Here is a 13881-nt window from a genome sequence, read left to right as displayed (position 1 = left end):
GAGTATTGCATTTCAGGGTTGTCCAGCAGAGAGTAGCATAGAGCTGCCAATACTAAATACAATGCGCTGTCATTAGTTGTCATATGTGAAGGGGAGAGTTTTCTTTTTTGAGATGAGGTGATGATGATGAACACTGTTCATGCCAAAATCAGAAACAATGAGCTGTCCAATCACAGCTTTGGGAGCCAGGCCATGAGATGGAAAAACAATTAATTCACTTATTAGAAACAAACAACTAAATAATATTTTTTCATTTAATTATGACACAGTAAACACGTGAAAAAATGAAATACAAATAACAATGGACCTCATGCATACGTTTTTTCTTATTTTTCTCTTATATTTGTTCTTGCACAAAGCAATAAGAGGAAAATAAGAAAATCCTACGCGGGATTCAACAAACTCTCTTAACTGCCTGAGCTTATCGCAAATTGTTCGTTTCAGCCTGATAAACGACGCCTGTTCATGTGGAGGTGTGCATTCATGAGATGTGATCATTAGCATAATCCACGCCCTAAAAATGCCATGTAAGCTTTCATGTTCTGCTCTGTTTGTGGGAAAGTTTCATTCACAACTAGTTCCCAAAGAGTAAAAACATCACACAATCAGAAGACAAACAAATTTAAGAGTGACATTAGGAGACCCGAAACAATTAGAAAATATGAATCCGGCTAACATGTCATCAGAACAGCTCTGCACTGTGACAGAAATAAAGAGGGAATGCTTTGATGTTAAGTGAGATGCTAAAAGAAATCTCTCTAAAGCAAAGTGATCCATGATGGGAGGCAGTCATGTGATGGTCACAGAGATATTAGAGTTGAATATTATAGTCTACAGGTGATGTTACACTGGTAGCTGCAACACAAGATGATACTGGACAGAGTGTTGCAAAGACACCGGGGAAGCTTGGATTGAGAGAAGTTTTCTAGTAACTACTGAAATGTAGAAGTTGCTGTGCCAAAATATGGCCATAAAAATCGTAAAATCTAAAAAACCTTTCAGTAAATTGGCAGCCATGATAATGAAAGTATGGTAAACAGAATATAAATTTTGCACTAACTTTGTATTCTAATACTTTGTTATACTTCTCCCCATTCAAGAAAGGCAGAGATGATCTTTGAATGACATGTACGACAGGTCTGGACCACTCGTGAATTTCATTTGTCTTAAGAGAAAATTCTAAGTACAAGAAAATTGATGAATGCCACAAATGTTCTTAAATCACTTGTATGTGGATTTTAAGAGCAAATTTGTTTGTACGAGTGCTTCTTGCACGAGGCCCATTGTTTATTGTATTTCACTTTATTTCTGATTTGTTTTCATTTTGGCATTTGAAATCTTCCATACCATCATACAAAGTACCCTAAAGGTAAATTTGTCCCCTGATGATGTACTGACCTCTGTTGTCAGCTGGAGGTTTACCGTCAAGGTTTTGGTTTGGTAGATACTGCTGTATCCGCCTATGATAGAATACTGATTAGATCTAATGAGACTTTAAGACTCCAGGCGAGATTCTTGAATAACCTTCAGCAAGCTGCCCTTTTGAAACAAATCTCAGGAAGGATACATGCCTGAAAATAGGTTTTACAATTTTCCAGGAATCGAGAAGTCAAAAACCTTGAGCATTTGAGTTAGTTCTCAAGTGATATTACCAGAGTACGTTGTAATATATATATGTATATTGATGTCATTTTTGAATATCAGTAAACAAAGTAGTAAACAAGCTTTGTTAAGCTGTCTCTTCATATGGGGTATGTTTGGTGAATCATTTTCAACTCTACTGAGGGACAAATGCAAAGGTCTTTGAATTGTCTTTGTCATCTTTAGATGCCCCAAAACAAAATGTGCTTCAAGTGAGATAAGAATAAGAGAGGAAAACAGTGAGATAAAGTTGGGAAATCAAAATTACTGTTGTTTTCAAAATTACTGAAGTTGAAAATTAACCCAATTTACAATGGTCGAACAGTGACAATTTCATAATTGCATTAAAATTAGCTGGTTGTTGATGACCTTTCATATAGCAACAACGTGAGACAATGAAGCAAGACTTTGCTGTGTCTTGAGCAGAAAGTTGCACATTTCAGCTTCAAAATTGTTGACTGACTTGTCAGATCATCATTTTCCAAAGTGCTCACTTGAGAGTCTCCCCTTCACTTTCTATAGGTATGAGTGTCTTTACTTTCAAGCAGATTGTCTGTTCAACCTCCTGCATGACCCCATTCAATCATTCTTCTTCTGTCTCATGGATTAGTGCTCCACCTTTTGATTTTGTTATTCCCTTCATATACTTGATGAAGCTTCATCTGATTAATGAAATGAATCAAGCTAAGTGAATGCTGCAGTTGTCCCCCCCAGTGCAGGATCACTGTATTAAACTGAGCAAGCTACTGTACTGCCCATCTGTCAAGTGTGTGAGGAAGTAGCTGAAACAAAGTGTCCACAGATTCCCTAAGGAGGACTCAGTGCTGTGCCGTTGAGTCCTGTATCACAGGATGTAGAGATGATGAAGATGAGAGGTTGTTTATCACACCATCACACTCACTGCTCTTTTACCCTCTGCCAATCTCTCTCCCCTTCTCTGTTTCATCTACTTCCCTTATTCACTGCCTCTCATTTAATGGTCTGTCTATCTTAGTCAGTTAGTCTCCACAACATCTTGTCTGTTTTTCTTCTCCTGTTCTCTTCTGTCGTCTGTCTGACGGTTCATCCTGCTCATTGTTTCTCCAACTCAAACTGTTTGTACCTTCTGTCTTGTCTTCTCCTCTTTTATGTCCTTCACCTGTCTCCTCTTTCTCCTCCTCCTCCTCCTCCTCCTCTTACTCCTCATTGTTTTTGGCATAGGATGCTGTAAACACTCTTGTTTATGCATCCACATTTACATTCAACGCCACCTCTCAGGTTTATGGCTTTACTTCACTATCTCCACTTCAGCCCGAATGAATGACTGTGCTTCTCGCTCTCATGTTAACACTCAGCCTCTTGTTGCCACAAGCACTTGCTTCTTTTACAGGCTGGAATGCACATACACAAAGCAGTCTGCTCGAGTCTGAGATATACTCAGCAAGCTGTCTGGAACATTTTTTTTAATATACTTATATAATTCAAAATGCAGATTACAGAAGGCCACATGACACTATCTACAAGTGCACAGGCACAGGATTTTGACTTGGGCGTTGGGTATTTAGGGTAGTTTCAACTAAAACACAAAACCATCTTCACCTGTAGTTAACAGGAGTTGCCAACATTTGCTTAACATTTTAATATTTGCAGTTCACTCGCCAGTTAGTACAATGCTGACATTGTGGTTAAATATTATCATTCTCATTGTACAGTAAGACCAAAAAAAAAACATATAAAAAACAACTTTATTAAACATAATTCACTTTTTTTCCCCTTAACAGTGGCACCTGCCATGAACCTGAAGATACGAGGGGTGACGGATCGAACAATTACCCTGGAGTGGGAGGGGTCGGTTGTGCTGACAGATTTCTTGGTGACCTACACACCAAGCAGCCCTGGAGGTAAGTATAGAGATAGCAGAGAGGTTGTAATTTCAGTTTCAGTTGATTGAAAATGTGTTGGACTAAAGCCTATTTTACAAAAAGGGCATCCATTTATCTGTTTATCTTTTTACCTGTCTCTCTCTAAGGTGTGCAACTAGAGATAAGGATTCCAGGGAATACCACCACCTGCACTATCTCAGGCCTGGAAACAGGCATGGAGTACAACATCAACGTATTTGCTGTTATTAACAACAGTATCAGCGTCCCTGCCAGCATAACTGTTTCGACCTGTAAGTGTAGTCATGTGGGTTGTTTTGACAGAATGTTCCCATGGGAGGCTCTAGGACATTTCATTGCAGCCATTTTTGGTCCATGACCAACAGAATATTAATTTAATACCTCAGTTTTACTATCTTATAATATGCCTCACACAGTCATTCATGCAGACGCACACTAACCTTGTCTCTCACTTTTTTTTGGTCAATTCTGAGGTGTTTCTCAGTGTCAATAGAGTGAGAATACAACCTGCTCCTCTGTGCCAACTGGTTTCGATCCCTACCTGTAACACCTGCTTAGTGTCACTCACACTCAAATACCCACTCACAAACACGCACACACCGAAATGCACATGTTTGCACCCTCTGAATGTGTTACTTCTTGCCAGTGTTAATGCCAGGTCATCAGACCAGATGCAGGGAAGCATACTAGTCACTTCCATGCTTATCAGAACTATGGAAACTCACCCAGCCCCTTAATAAGTAACAGCCTATTTTCAATGTCAAACAGAAAATTGTGTCGGCTGTACATCAGCTGATGGGCGGCTACATACAGTATGTTACCATTAGCGCAGTCTTGACTGTGAAATTATCTATTTCACAGATAAGTGAATTTAATTTCAGTGTTTGGTGTAGTAAAGTCAATTTAGGGTAATTAAGTTCGATGCAACCATTTCTCAGTGATGATATGATTTGTTGGTTTGTCTTTGCAAAACTTAATTATGAAATGTTGTATTTAATTATCTGTTAAGATTTATGAGGACATCTCCCTGTGAAAAAAAATAATTTTAGCACTTCACTAAATAAAGTATGAGCCAGGGTTATTTGTTTTAAACTGAGGAACTGTTTTTTCAAGGGGTTTAGGTATAACTATAATCAATACTGTTAAATCATTGCATATGCAAGTAGAAAAAAAACTGCTCGGTGATCAATAATTTTTCATGAAGCAGAAGGTCATCTTTTCAAACAAACAGCACCTTTTGATTAAAAACTATGCACCGATACAGAAGCAACAAAACAGAAAAATAAATGTATAAGAGAAAGAAGTTCAGCATTGTACACCTTCAGCATGAGATGGAGTAGTGATTTATGGGCTATTAGGGTCAGTGAAGAACTATAATACGTCTCTGGCTTCCTCTCTAGACCTCTCCAATCCAGATGGTTTAGTCTTCAAATCCATCACAGAGACGTCAGTGGAGGTCCAGTGGCAACCATTTTACTATTCCTTCGATGGATGGGAGATCAGCTTCATCCCAAAGGTAGTGTGCATGTGTTCACTGTCAGTGCCAATGTAAGACTGCAAGTCTTGTGAGACAAGTGCATTATCTTTACGTGTGTAAGAAAAGCAAAAAAGAAGAGCTGAACAGGAGGAGAAAATACTGACTTGTAGTGGTTTTAATGAATCATCAGCAAACGACTGAACCAAATGTTCTTGATTGAAAAGAAATATTTTCAGATGTCACTAATGCCAAACTCTCAATGACTTTGAATATCTGTGCAGAAACAGGAAGTAAAATAAGAGGATGGATTTAGGTTTTCTTGGGGTTTGCTCAACTTGAGGCCCATATCAAATTAGACAAGCGGATTGTCTTAAGCTTATTGGCTATTAGGTGGATGAGCCATTAAACCCTTTTCGTGAATAACCCTTGGTAAATCCAGGTTTAAAGCCATAAAGCAAAAACCTTTCTCTTTCTAATTCCCGCTATAAACTCAGGTACTCTAGGCACTCTAATCTCTTGCCCTCTCACAGTAATTGGTTTTCTCCTTTAAGGTTTTCTCTGGGGGAGATATCCTTTGGTCTGACCAGACCTCAAGCCCTAAATCTGATGTTAAGATGCTTTTTTGTATTTATTTGAAGCCCTTTTAAGGATAGAAAGTTTCTGAATGAAAAAGCAGTGGTCCTCCTAATTTCATTTTATTGCTTTTAGTCTTCCCTTCCTCTTTCTCTCTATCCAATCTTCCATTCTCTCTCTGCTGTCTCTTCTTCAAGCACCATCCAACCTTTCCTTCTATCCTCACATTTTTCCTCTTCACATCCCCAACCTACTCCTCTCTACTCCTGAAGGTACCCCAAATCCTTTTGTCTCTCCTTCACCTCTCTCTCTTTCTTTCCTCCCTCCATTGCTCCCCGTAACTGTTCCTCCTTCTGTCTTTCCTCACTTTCCCTTTTGCGCTCCAGCCACAGGGGAAATCATATTATGAGTTGGCAGTCCCGCCCCCTGTGGATTTAATCCAGCAATGGGGATTGTGAATTTTGACAATCTCGTAATGGAAGTAGGCATGAAAGCTTTGGCCTATGCGAACAAACACAGAACTCACTACTCTGTAAAAAGGAAAGGAGGGTGAGCTTCAAGACCTGCCGCTAACACTGTTAGCAACAGCCAAGGTGGATATCTGATAATCCAATAAAATACTGCCAATGTTTTGTAACACATACCTACTACACCGTCTAATATGTTTCATTTTGGGCTTTTCGTAATAAATCCATAAAGCTAAAACAGTTGGTCAGTACAACTGCTTGTAGAAATGTACTAACACTATACTATATTGTATTAAATAAACAAAACGAAACAACAATTTGTTGATTGTTAGGCAAGTTTCCTTACATGATGACTTTCACACACACACACACAGATATGTAAATGTACACGCATAATAATTAGTGTTTTCCTGACGTATCCCAGCATTGTGATTCAAAGCTCAAAGGTTAGGAAACATTATGAGTCTGTGCAAATCTGAAGTATTCTCTTTACATAAAACATTTGGTTAAAAAAACACAACATAAACTTGAAATGAAGTTAAAGCATGCCAGTGGCGGAAACATTGTTCAAATTGCACTTTGTGACTGACTCCTTCACTCCTGGGAAAACAGCACCAGGCAAGCAATTTATACTACAACTAAAAATCAGTCTTGTGTGTGAAACTGGCTCATTTGAGTCTCAGAAGCTGCATTTTGTTTAAGAAATCAGGTGATTAAGTGAGAGGAGAACCATGCACATTCTAAACAGCTTGTAATACATACACATTATAATTTAGGTTTAAAAATGTAGAGGGTCAGTTCATCTAAATTACAAAAACATATTTTTTCACTTACACCTAAGAGTATCTAGCCCCATTTTAATTGCCCAGGTTTTCTGCTCCCACTCCAATACAAAGAAGGTGAATGTAATTTTGTTTGTGGTGCTCACAGCAAAAAATACATTAAAATTCAAAAATGTCTTTCCAGAAACAAAGTCCCTGGATAATCCACAGGTCTCCCTCTGGAGAAATAAGTCTTATGGATACTGTTGAGTGTGTTTAACAGTTTTCAAAAAAACTTATTTCACAAATGTTCACACTTTTTTTCCCCCAACAGTATCAATTAGCATTAAACTGGTATCTTTGCTATTTTTTCTCATTCTCTGCTTTGGTAATGTGCTTATAATATTGATGGCACAAGCTTTCCTACTTAACATCAGTAAAGTTTTATTTATTTAATTATTTGTTGTTTTAGATTATTTTGGAGACAAATTGGAGAAAAAAAATGCATTCTTGCAGTGTACAGTAGTTATTAAGATATTAATGATTATTGTAACTAATTTTAAATATAATGTCACTGTATTTCTCTCTTTGAACAATCAGAACACAGTTAACAGAACAACTTCATGTTACTTTTTCGATAGATGTAAAAAAAAAATCCATGCTAGTAAGTAAGTAACCAAAATGTATGAATAAGCAATCAAATAGAAAATAATAATTATACATTCTTGTCACATTTTGGCTCAATGAAATTAAATAAATATTAAAAAATTAATTAAATAAAAACACTTACACAACGACCAAAAAAATCTTTTTTGTCATTCCTCATCTAAGTGACCTTGTCAGCAGAGAGAATAATGACTAATTATGAGCAAAATGACACAGGAGATGGGAGTGGGATATACTGTTATGGTGATTCATTTTGTATCATTTAACATTGCCTTCATTTAACTGTATTATTACTGAGATTGAACACCACTGGCTATTGGGATATTACTGCTGTGTGTATTTAGTTGAGGTGATTAAATGGATTACATCTCTAATTACAGATTTGATTCAGGAAAGGAGCAAACTGTTGTATGTTCTGTTTAATACAGGCCTTCATAGTACAGGTTTTCGGGGACCTTGGAGCAGCAGTAGGTGTAACATCTGTCTGTCGGCAGGAAGTGCATGTGCAACACTGTCTCTCTGACAACAGCTGGGAATAGCAGGGGCTCCATATGGATGAGTGACATGCCTTTGGGAATGTACAGAGTGCTGTCTCTGCAGAATATGGTCAGAGAAATATCACTGAAGCATGAATAACCATATTGACCAAATAACAGGGTTTGGGAATTTTATGTGCAAAACCATCCAAAAGTTTACAAATAAGTAGAAAGAAAAGTCTTCAGCTTTACAATACAGAAAATCAACTGTGGAGAAATTAGCTGCATGAGTCATTGTTTATGTCTTACTGGTGAGGATGGTCTTTTATCTGCCACATTCTTTATCTCTATTGAGAGAAGAAGTTTGTGCCACACAGTAGCTGGCATTTACTCAAAATATGCAAACAATGTGGCACAATCCCTTTTCAACTCAGCACATCTAAGCTATCTTTTTTCCAGGACAATGATGGAGGGATGACTGCACAACTGCCCAGCACTATCACTTCCTTTGTGCAAACTGGGCTGAGGCCAGGAGAGGAGTATACAGTTAACCTGGTGGCTCTCCGTGACCAAGGTCGAAGCCAGCCAGTCACTGCTACTGTCACAACACGTGAGTAAAAACTGCAAAGCTGAAGATAAACCGTGATGTTAAGATATAATAAATCACATCTGTATCTAATTGGAATTGGAATGAAGATTCAGTTTTGAATTCTTGGATAAACATACAGTACCTATTTTCAAAACCAAATTTTCTTTATTCCCATAGTAATATACAGTATTTACACTCTCACTTGTCTTTACAACATATGAGTACAACTCAAATGGATGGCCTTAGGAGGAAGTATATACAGTATACAGTGCAGTCCACTTGTTGATTTGAATCATTCTACCAGTGACTAGTTTTTAAACATAATGTACACAGTACTACATACAATACCAAAAAATCATATTAATAATAAATGTAACTATGGTTCAACCAACAGCTTTTTTCATTGTCAATTAATCTGTTGACTACACCCAAAGTGAAATCTTCTAGTTGTATTTTTTGGTTCAACCAACTGTTCAAAGCCCAAATATTTTGCATTTACAGTGACATAAAACTAAGAAAAATAGTCAGTCTTTGTATTTGAGAAGCTATAAGAAGCAAATGTTTGACTTGACTTGTTTGACTCGATTTGAATGATGAATTCATTCACATAATTAAGTTAATTTGCTGTCAATTGATCAATGAAAAGTTTTATAGTATTGCCTGCACTTTCAAGACGTGCCACACAGACATAGCTAAACACAGAGCATAAGCAATGAGTGTCACCTTGACATATTTGTTGGTCTGCTACCATTTATGTCCATGATGTAAACCCCACAGAGGTATTGCTCCCACTCCTCACCCAGCTGACACTACTTAGACAGCTGTAATAGATCCAATTCAAAACTCATCCGTAACAATTCAGACTCTGATGTCTGCAGTCAAAACACCATCAATTTCCTGTCAAGTCTTTCTTCATTTTGTAGGTTGTAATTAAGTATCGATTAATAATTCATGGCTCTCTCTCATTAATGTTTCACGGCGGCCTCACTGCAGGACACCTTATTGGATAAAGAAAGAGGAAAAGACAAATTTGAAGTTACTTAATTATTTATAACAAAGATTTATCCTTCCTTGGAGACGGAGAGAGCGCGATTGTCAGAGGAAAACTAGAGGGAGAGGACAGCTGATGTGGGAACTGGTTCTCAGCAGTGGTCTTCCTCAGGCTGTTTTCTAGGACGATACCCAAGGGGCCAATTTCTAATACATCATGGATCAGGGTGGACCTGCAATATGTCAAGCCTGAGTCTGGGACTCAGATCTCAAAAGCTTAAAGAAAGACTTTAGAGGAGAGTATGATTCTCTGTTGCTCAGTGTGTGAAATATGTCATTCACATGAGTTCCCCCTGGGGCCAGCAATAGAGAATAATTATGCTATCACAGCACAGTATGGTGCTTTCCATTTAAAACATCCATAATCTACTAACCATTGTGTCGTGTCCTATTTTGTTTGAGTCCTTCGCATTACATGTTCGTCATCTATTCCAATCTTAATTTGAGAATTATTCAAATCCATTTTCATAGACTCTGCGTTAATGTCATTTAAGTCTGGCTCTCACCCTCTTTAGTGTAGGATTCATTAAGTAAAGTGTTGATATGAAGATCAAAAGCACCTGCATTTTCCCAGACATCTGTTAAACAGATGTCAAAACATAGCTTTTGTGGAAAGATGTAATTTACAGGTCAATGAAATAGAGAGCTAATTATCACATTTTCTAACACTCCATTACCTTGACTGAAATCTTTATATTGGCATTGATGCTCCAACAATGAGAACGTGCAGAGCAAATGTTTAGCGGATCCCTCTTGTGTCAGATATTCTGAAATGGGTATTCTTTATCACGCCTGATGTGTTTTTAGCTTTCCTAAGTGTTGTTTTCCAGCAATCAGCATGGAGACACTTTAATCATGGCTCATGTTTTACACCTTGCACAGATAAAGCTTATTGTTTCACCATGTGTCAGGTCTGATAAGTCTTACATGCCTGGCTGTCAGGCAACAGCATTTCCTGATAACAAATCCATATCTACTGCAGCAAAGTGTGAAGCAAAGAGTGTTAAACTTTCATCCTTTCATTTAAAGCTTTGCAATTTTACCTCATTGTGAGTAGTCAAAAAATAAATACCTTTCTGACACTGACTGAAATGTGTTCAAACCCAAAGTTTGCATCAAATTATGAATTTTGTGTACTTATTCTTTGACTTTGTTTAATTTAATCTTTTTTTTCCAATTTCAGGCAAGGTTCAGGTCAAGTTCTTGTACGACTGCTTGTGTTTAGACAATGTTTAACATTGGAGAAATGTGGTTACTTGTGTTAAATTAACAAAGGGCTTTGTAAAAGATGTGTTCATATTCCTCAAAGAAAGAGTTGAATCATTAGTCAATTAATTGATTAATCAATAGACAGAAAAATAATTTGCACAAATTTTGATAATTGTTTAAGTAATTTTTCAAGCAAAAATGGCAAATGTTATTCTCAAGTTCTACTCTAAGAAGAACTTGTAAGAACTGGCTGCTTTCTTTTCTGTAAATAAAATAAATCTGAAGGGTTCATGAGAAAATGACAAAGAAACAAAGTTCTGTCACACAAGTTTGAATTCTTATCTCCAATATTTATTATCTTCCAAGCTTGTATTTGTGAACCATTATATAGTTTTACCTCTTTGGGCCAAGAAAATGTATTCAAATGAGACAATCCAAGTAGTTCATAGCTACTTCTGACACCTGTGATTAGGGGTTGTGAGACCCTACTTTATTTTAAGGGGTCACACGCTAAAAAGGTTGGAAAACACTTTAAGTGATAGTAAACTTAACATTTTTATGTTTTGGCGTGTTTATCAGACAAAACAAGCAATTTGGCAATTTGATGATATCACCTTGTGCTCCCGGAAATTGTCATAGGCATTTGTCTCTTACAATTTATAGACCAAACGATTTCTCGAGACAATCACCAGCTGATTAATCTGATAAGGATGATGAAAATAATCACTGGTTGCATCCATACCTCAAAGCAAGTCACCAATTAAGTAATGTTTTGGTATCAAACTGAGAATCAGGTATTAAATTGGCAACAACAATGTCAAACAGTACCCAACCTTGTCAAAAGGTAGTGTAGAAATGGCAACAGTACCCAGAAAATTATAGATCTTTTTTTCCTTTGCAGTGATTGATGGCCCCACTCAGCTGATCGTGCGGGATGTGTCAGACACTGTAGCGTTTGTAGAGTGGACCCCGCCAAAAGCAAAGATTGATCAGATTGTGCTGCGTTATGGCCTCGTGGGAGGAGAGGGGCCACGGACCACCTTCCGCCTCCAGCCCACACTCAGCCAGTACTCCCTGCAGGTGAGTAGGGGAGTGCAATTTATCATGTAGCGGGGTCACAGATCTGATCATACAGTCACAATATCAGGATTCACCTGCCATCTGGGGACAGAAAAGCCTTACTCTCACAAGTTAAACCATTTATCTTTGGGTTGAGACTTGGGGTTATTATTGTACTTGCAAGTATGGTACTAACGTGTGTATGTGTGTGTGTGTGCTTGTCATGCTTGTTAAATTATCTAATCTCGGATTCTGCCTGCCTTCTGTGTCTGGAGATAAAAACAAAACCAACCACAAAATCCATGAAGAGAGATTAAACAGACTAAACTGTGTCTGTTTATTCTGTTCTACAGGTTCTGCGTCCTGGCTCTCGTTATGAGGTGACAGTGAGCGGTGTGAGGAAAGGAAATGAGAGCGGATCTATTTCCACTGAATTTATTACCGGTGAGGGCTGACAGCAAGCAGATGTGGTGATGTTGGCGTGTGTGATCCCATTCTTGCCTCTTAAAATGACATATGGCCTAATGTATACCATACTGTTTCTCTATATTGGATACGGTAGTGAGCGTCTGTTCAAGGTCATTTTCACTCCGATAAAATTTGTGCAGAACGAAGTACATTATTTGTGAAACATAATTCTGATTTGTTTTGAGTGCAAATAACAGATGAATCAAAATTACATTATACTTTCAACTGAAAATGAGTAGAATATATGAATATGATGTCAAAATATCTACTTCAAGGTTATTCAAATGACGGGAAATGTTTATTATGATACAAGGCATTCAGCGTCAGCACCACTACAAAGTATGACTAACTGATGAATTGCATGTCACATTATACTGTATGTACCTTAGAGATATATAATATAATACAGCCACATTGTGTAGTGTCAACTTGGAAACTAGATAATGAAACAAAGTCCAAAGTTACATTTTCTATTCATGTTACTACCAGAACATTAAAATTAATAATGGACATGTGTAGCAATGATGATGATATCATCACACATACAGATCAACTATGCTAATTAACAGTTCGACAATAGCTGTATCAGTGTCTAATAATGTTTAAACTGCTGATGTTTGCTTGTTCACAATCCCTGAGAATTGGTCTCAATGTCCCCAACATTGTCAGCTTTATCATTCTTCTCAGAGATCGATGCCCCCAAGAACCTGCGGCTAGTATCCAAGACCTCCACCACCCTCGAGCTTGAATGGGATAACAGCGAGGCTGAGGTAATTAGACCCGAGCTAAATAGTATTAGCAATCAATGAGTGGGGTATGCAACGTAGGACAACACAAAAAAGTATTTTCCTTTTGATTCTTTTTTTTTTTTGTATTCTGATGCAGTAAAACACATCTGGCTTAATCTAGTGTTACAAAAATCCTGGGAAAGATTTTCTTGTGCTTTTGTAATCTAGTCTGTAAGCAATATGAAGCTATACGTTCTTAACTTTTTTTATTTTCTACTTTTTAAGAAAACAGCAGTTTTGTCTCTGTTTTATCCTTTTGTTTACTTAGTAAAATAATTATAGTTGACATATTACAGATATTACATTGCTTGCACAAGATGATCAGACCTCAGCACAACTTAGGTGCAACGGTCATCACTGAATAGATGTTCATTATATCCTTTTTGTAAAAATAACAACTAATTTGTCCTTAATATCTTGACCTTATACACCATTCCTTAGCCCTTCCTGCATACTTACCCTAAAGCAGGTTTTTGTTCTTCATATTTTTCTAAACTCTGTCTTGTTGTCTTGAGTACTTTATTATTACACACAGGTGGGTGTGCATTTTTCTAGCTTGATAAATGCCAATAACAGGAATGGAGCAAATACATGCCCTGGATGCAAGTGGTTTACTCTGAAAGAAAATGTAGTAAATCATGTAGTTTTAATCACTAGTGATAATGACCACTCTAGGGCTCACTTACCACACATTCAGACTTTTGAAGCCAGTCTGTCCTAATGCCTGTTAGCATTACAAAAGTATTCATCCTTATGATTCTGCAGAGTGTTAACAGG

The 13881-nt window shown here is 37.4% G+C and overlaps 1 protein-coding gene across 7 annotated transcripts in view; it reads left to right on the top strand.

The window, feature by feature from the left end:
* tnr (tenascin R (restrictin, janusin)) overlaps positions 1-13881 on the top strand; it is a 187589-nt gene that overhangs the window by 120338 nt on the left and 53370 nt on the right. For 6 of the 7 annotated variants that reach the window (XM_042429200.1, XM_042429202.1, XM_042429205.1 and 3 more), the window contains 7 exons: positions 3402-3521; positions 3650-3793; positions 4922-5037; positions 8401-8551; positions 11691-11869; positions 12202-12292; positions 12986-13086. In XM_042429200.1, the coding sequence (XP_042285134.1) occupies positions 3402-3521; positions 3650-3793; positions 4922-5037; positions 8401-8551; positions 11691-11869; positions 12202-12292; positions 12986-13086 (902 nt within the window). The remainder of the gene's footprint in view (positions 1-3401; positions 3522-3649; positions 3794-4921; positions 5038-8400; positions 8552-11690; positions 11870-12201; positions 12293-12985; positions 13087-13881) is intronic. The other variant, XM_042429203.1, reaches the window with a different exon arrangement.

This window comes from Thunnus maccoyii, chromosome 12 (assembly GCF_910596095.1).
Source record: "Thunnus maccoyii chromosome 12, fThuMac1.1, whole genome shotgun sequence".
In the NCBI taxonomy this organism is placed as follows: domain Eukaryota; kingdom Metazoa; phylum Chordata; class Actinopteri; order Scombriformes; family Scombridae; genus Thunnus; species Thunnus maccoyii.
This window is presented reverse-complemented; position numbering and strand designations above follow the sequence as displayed.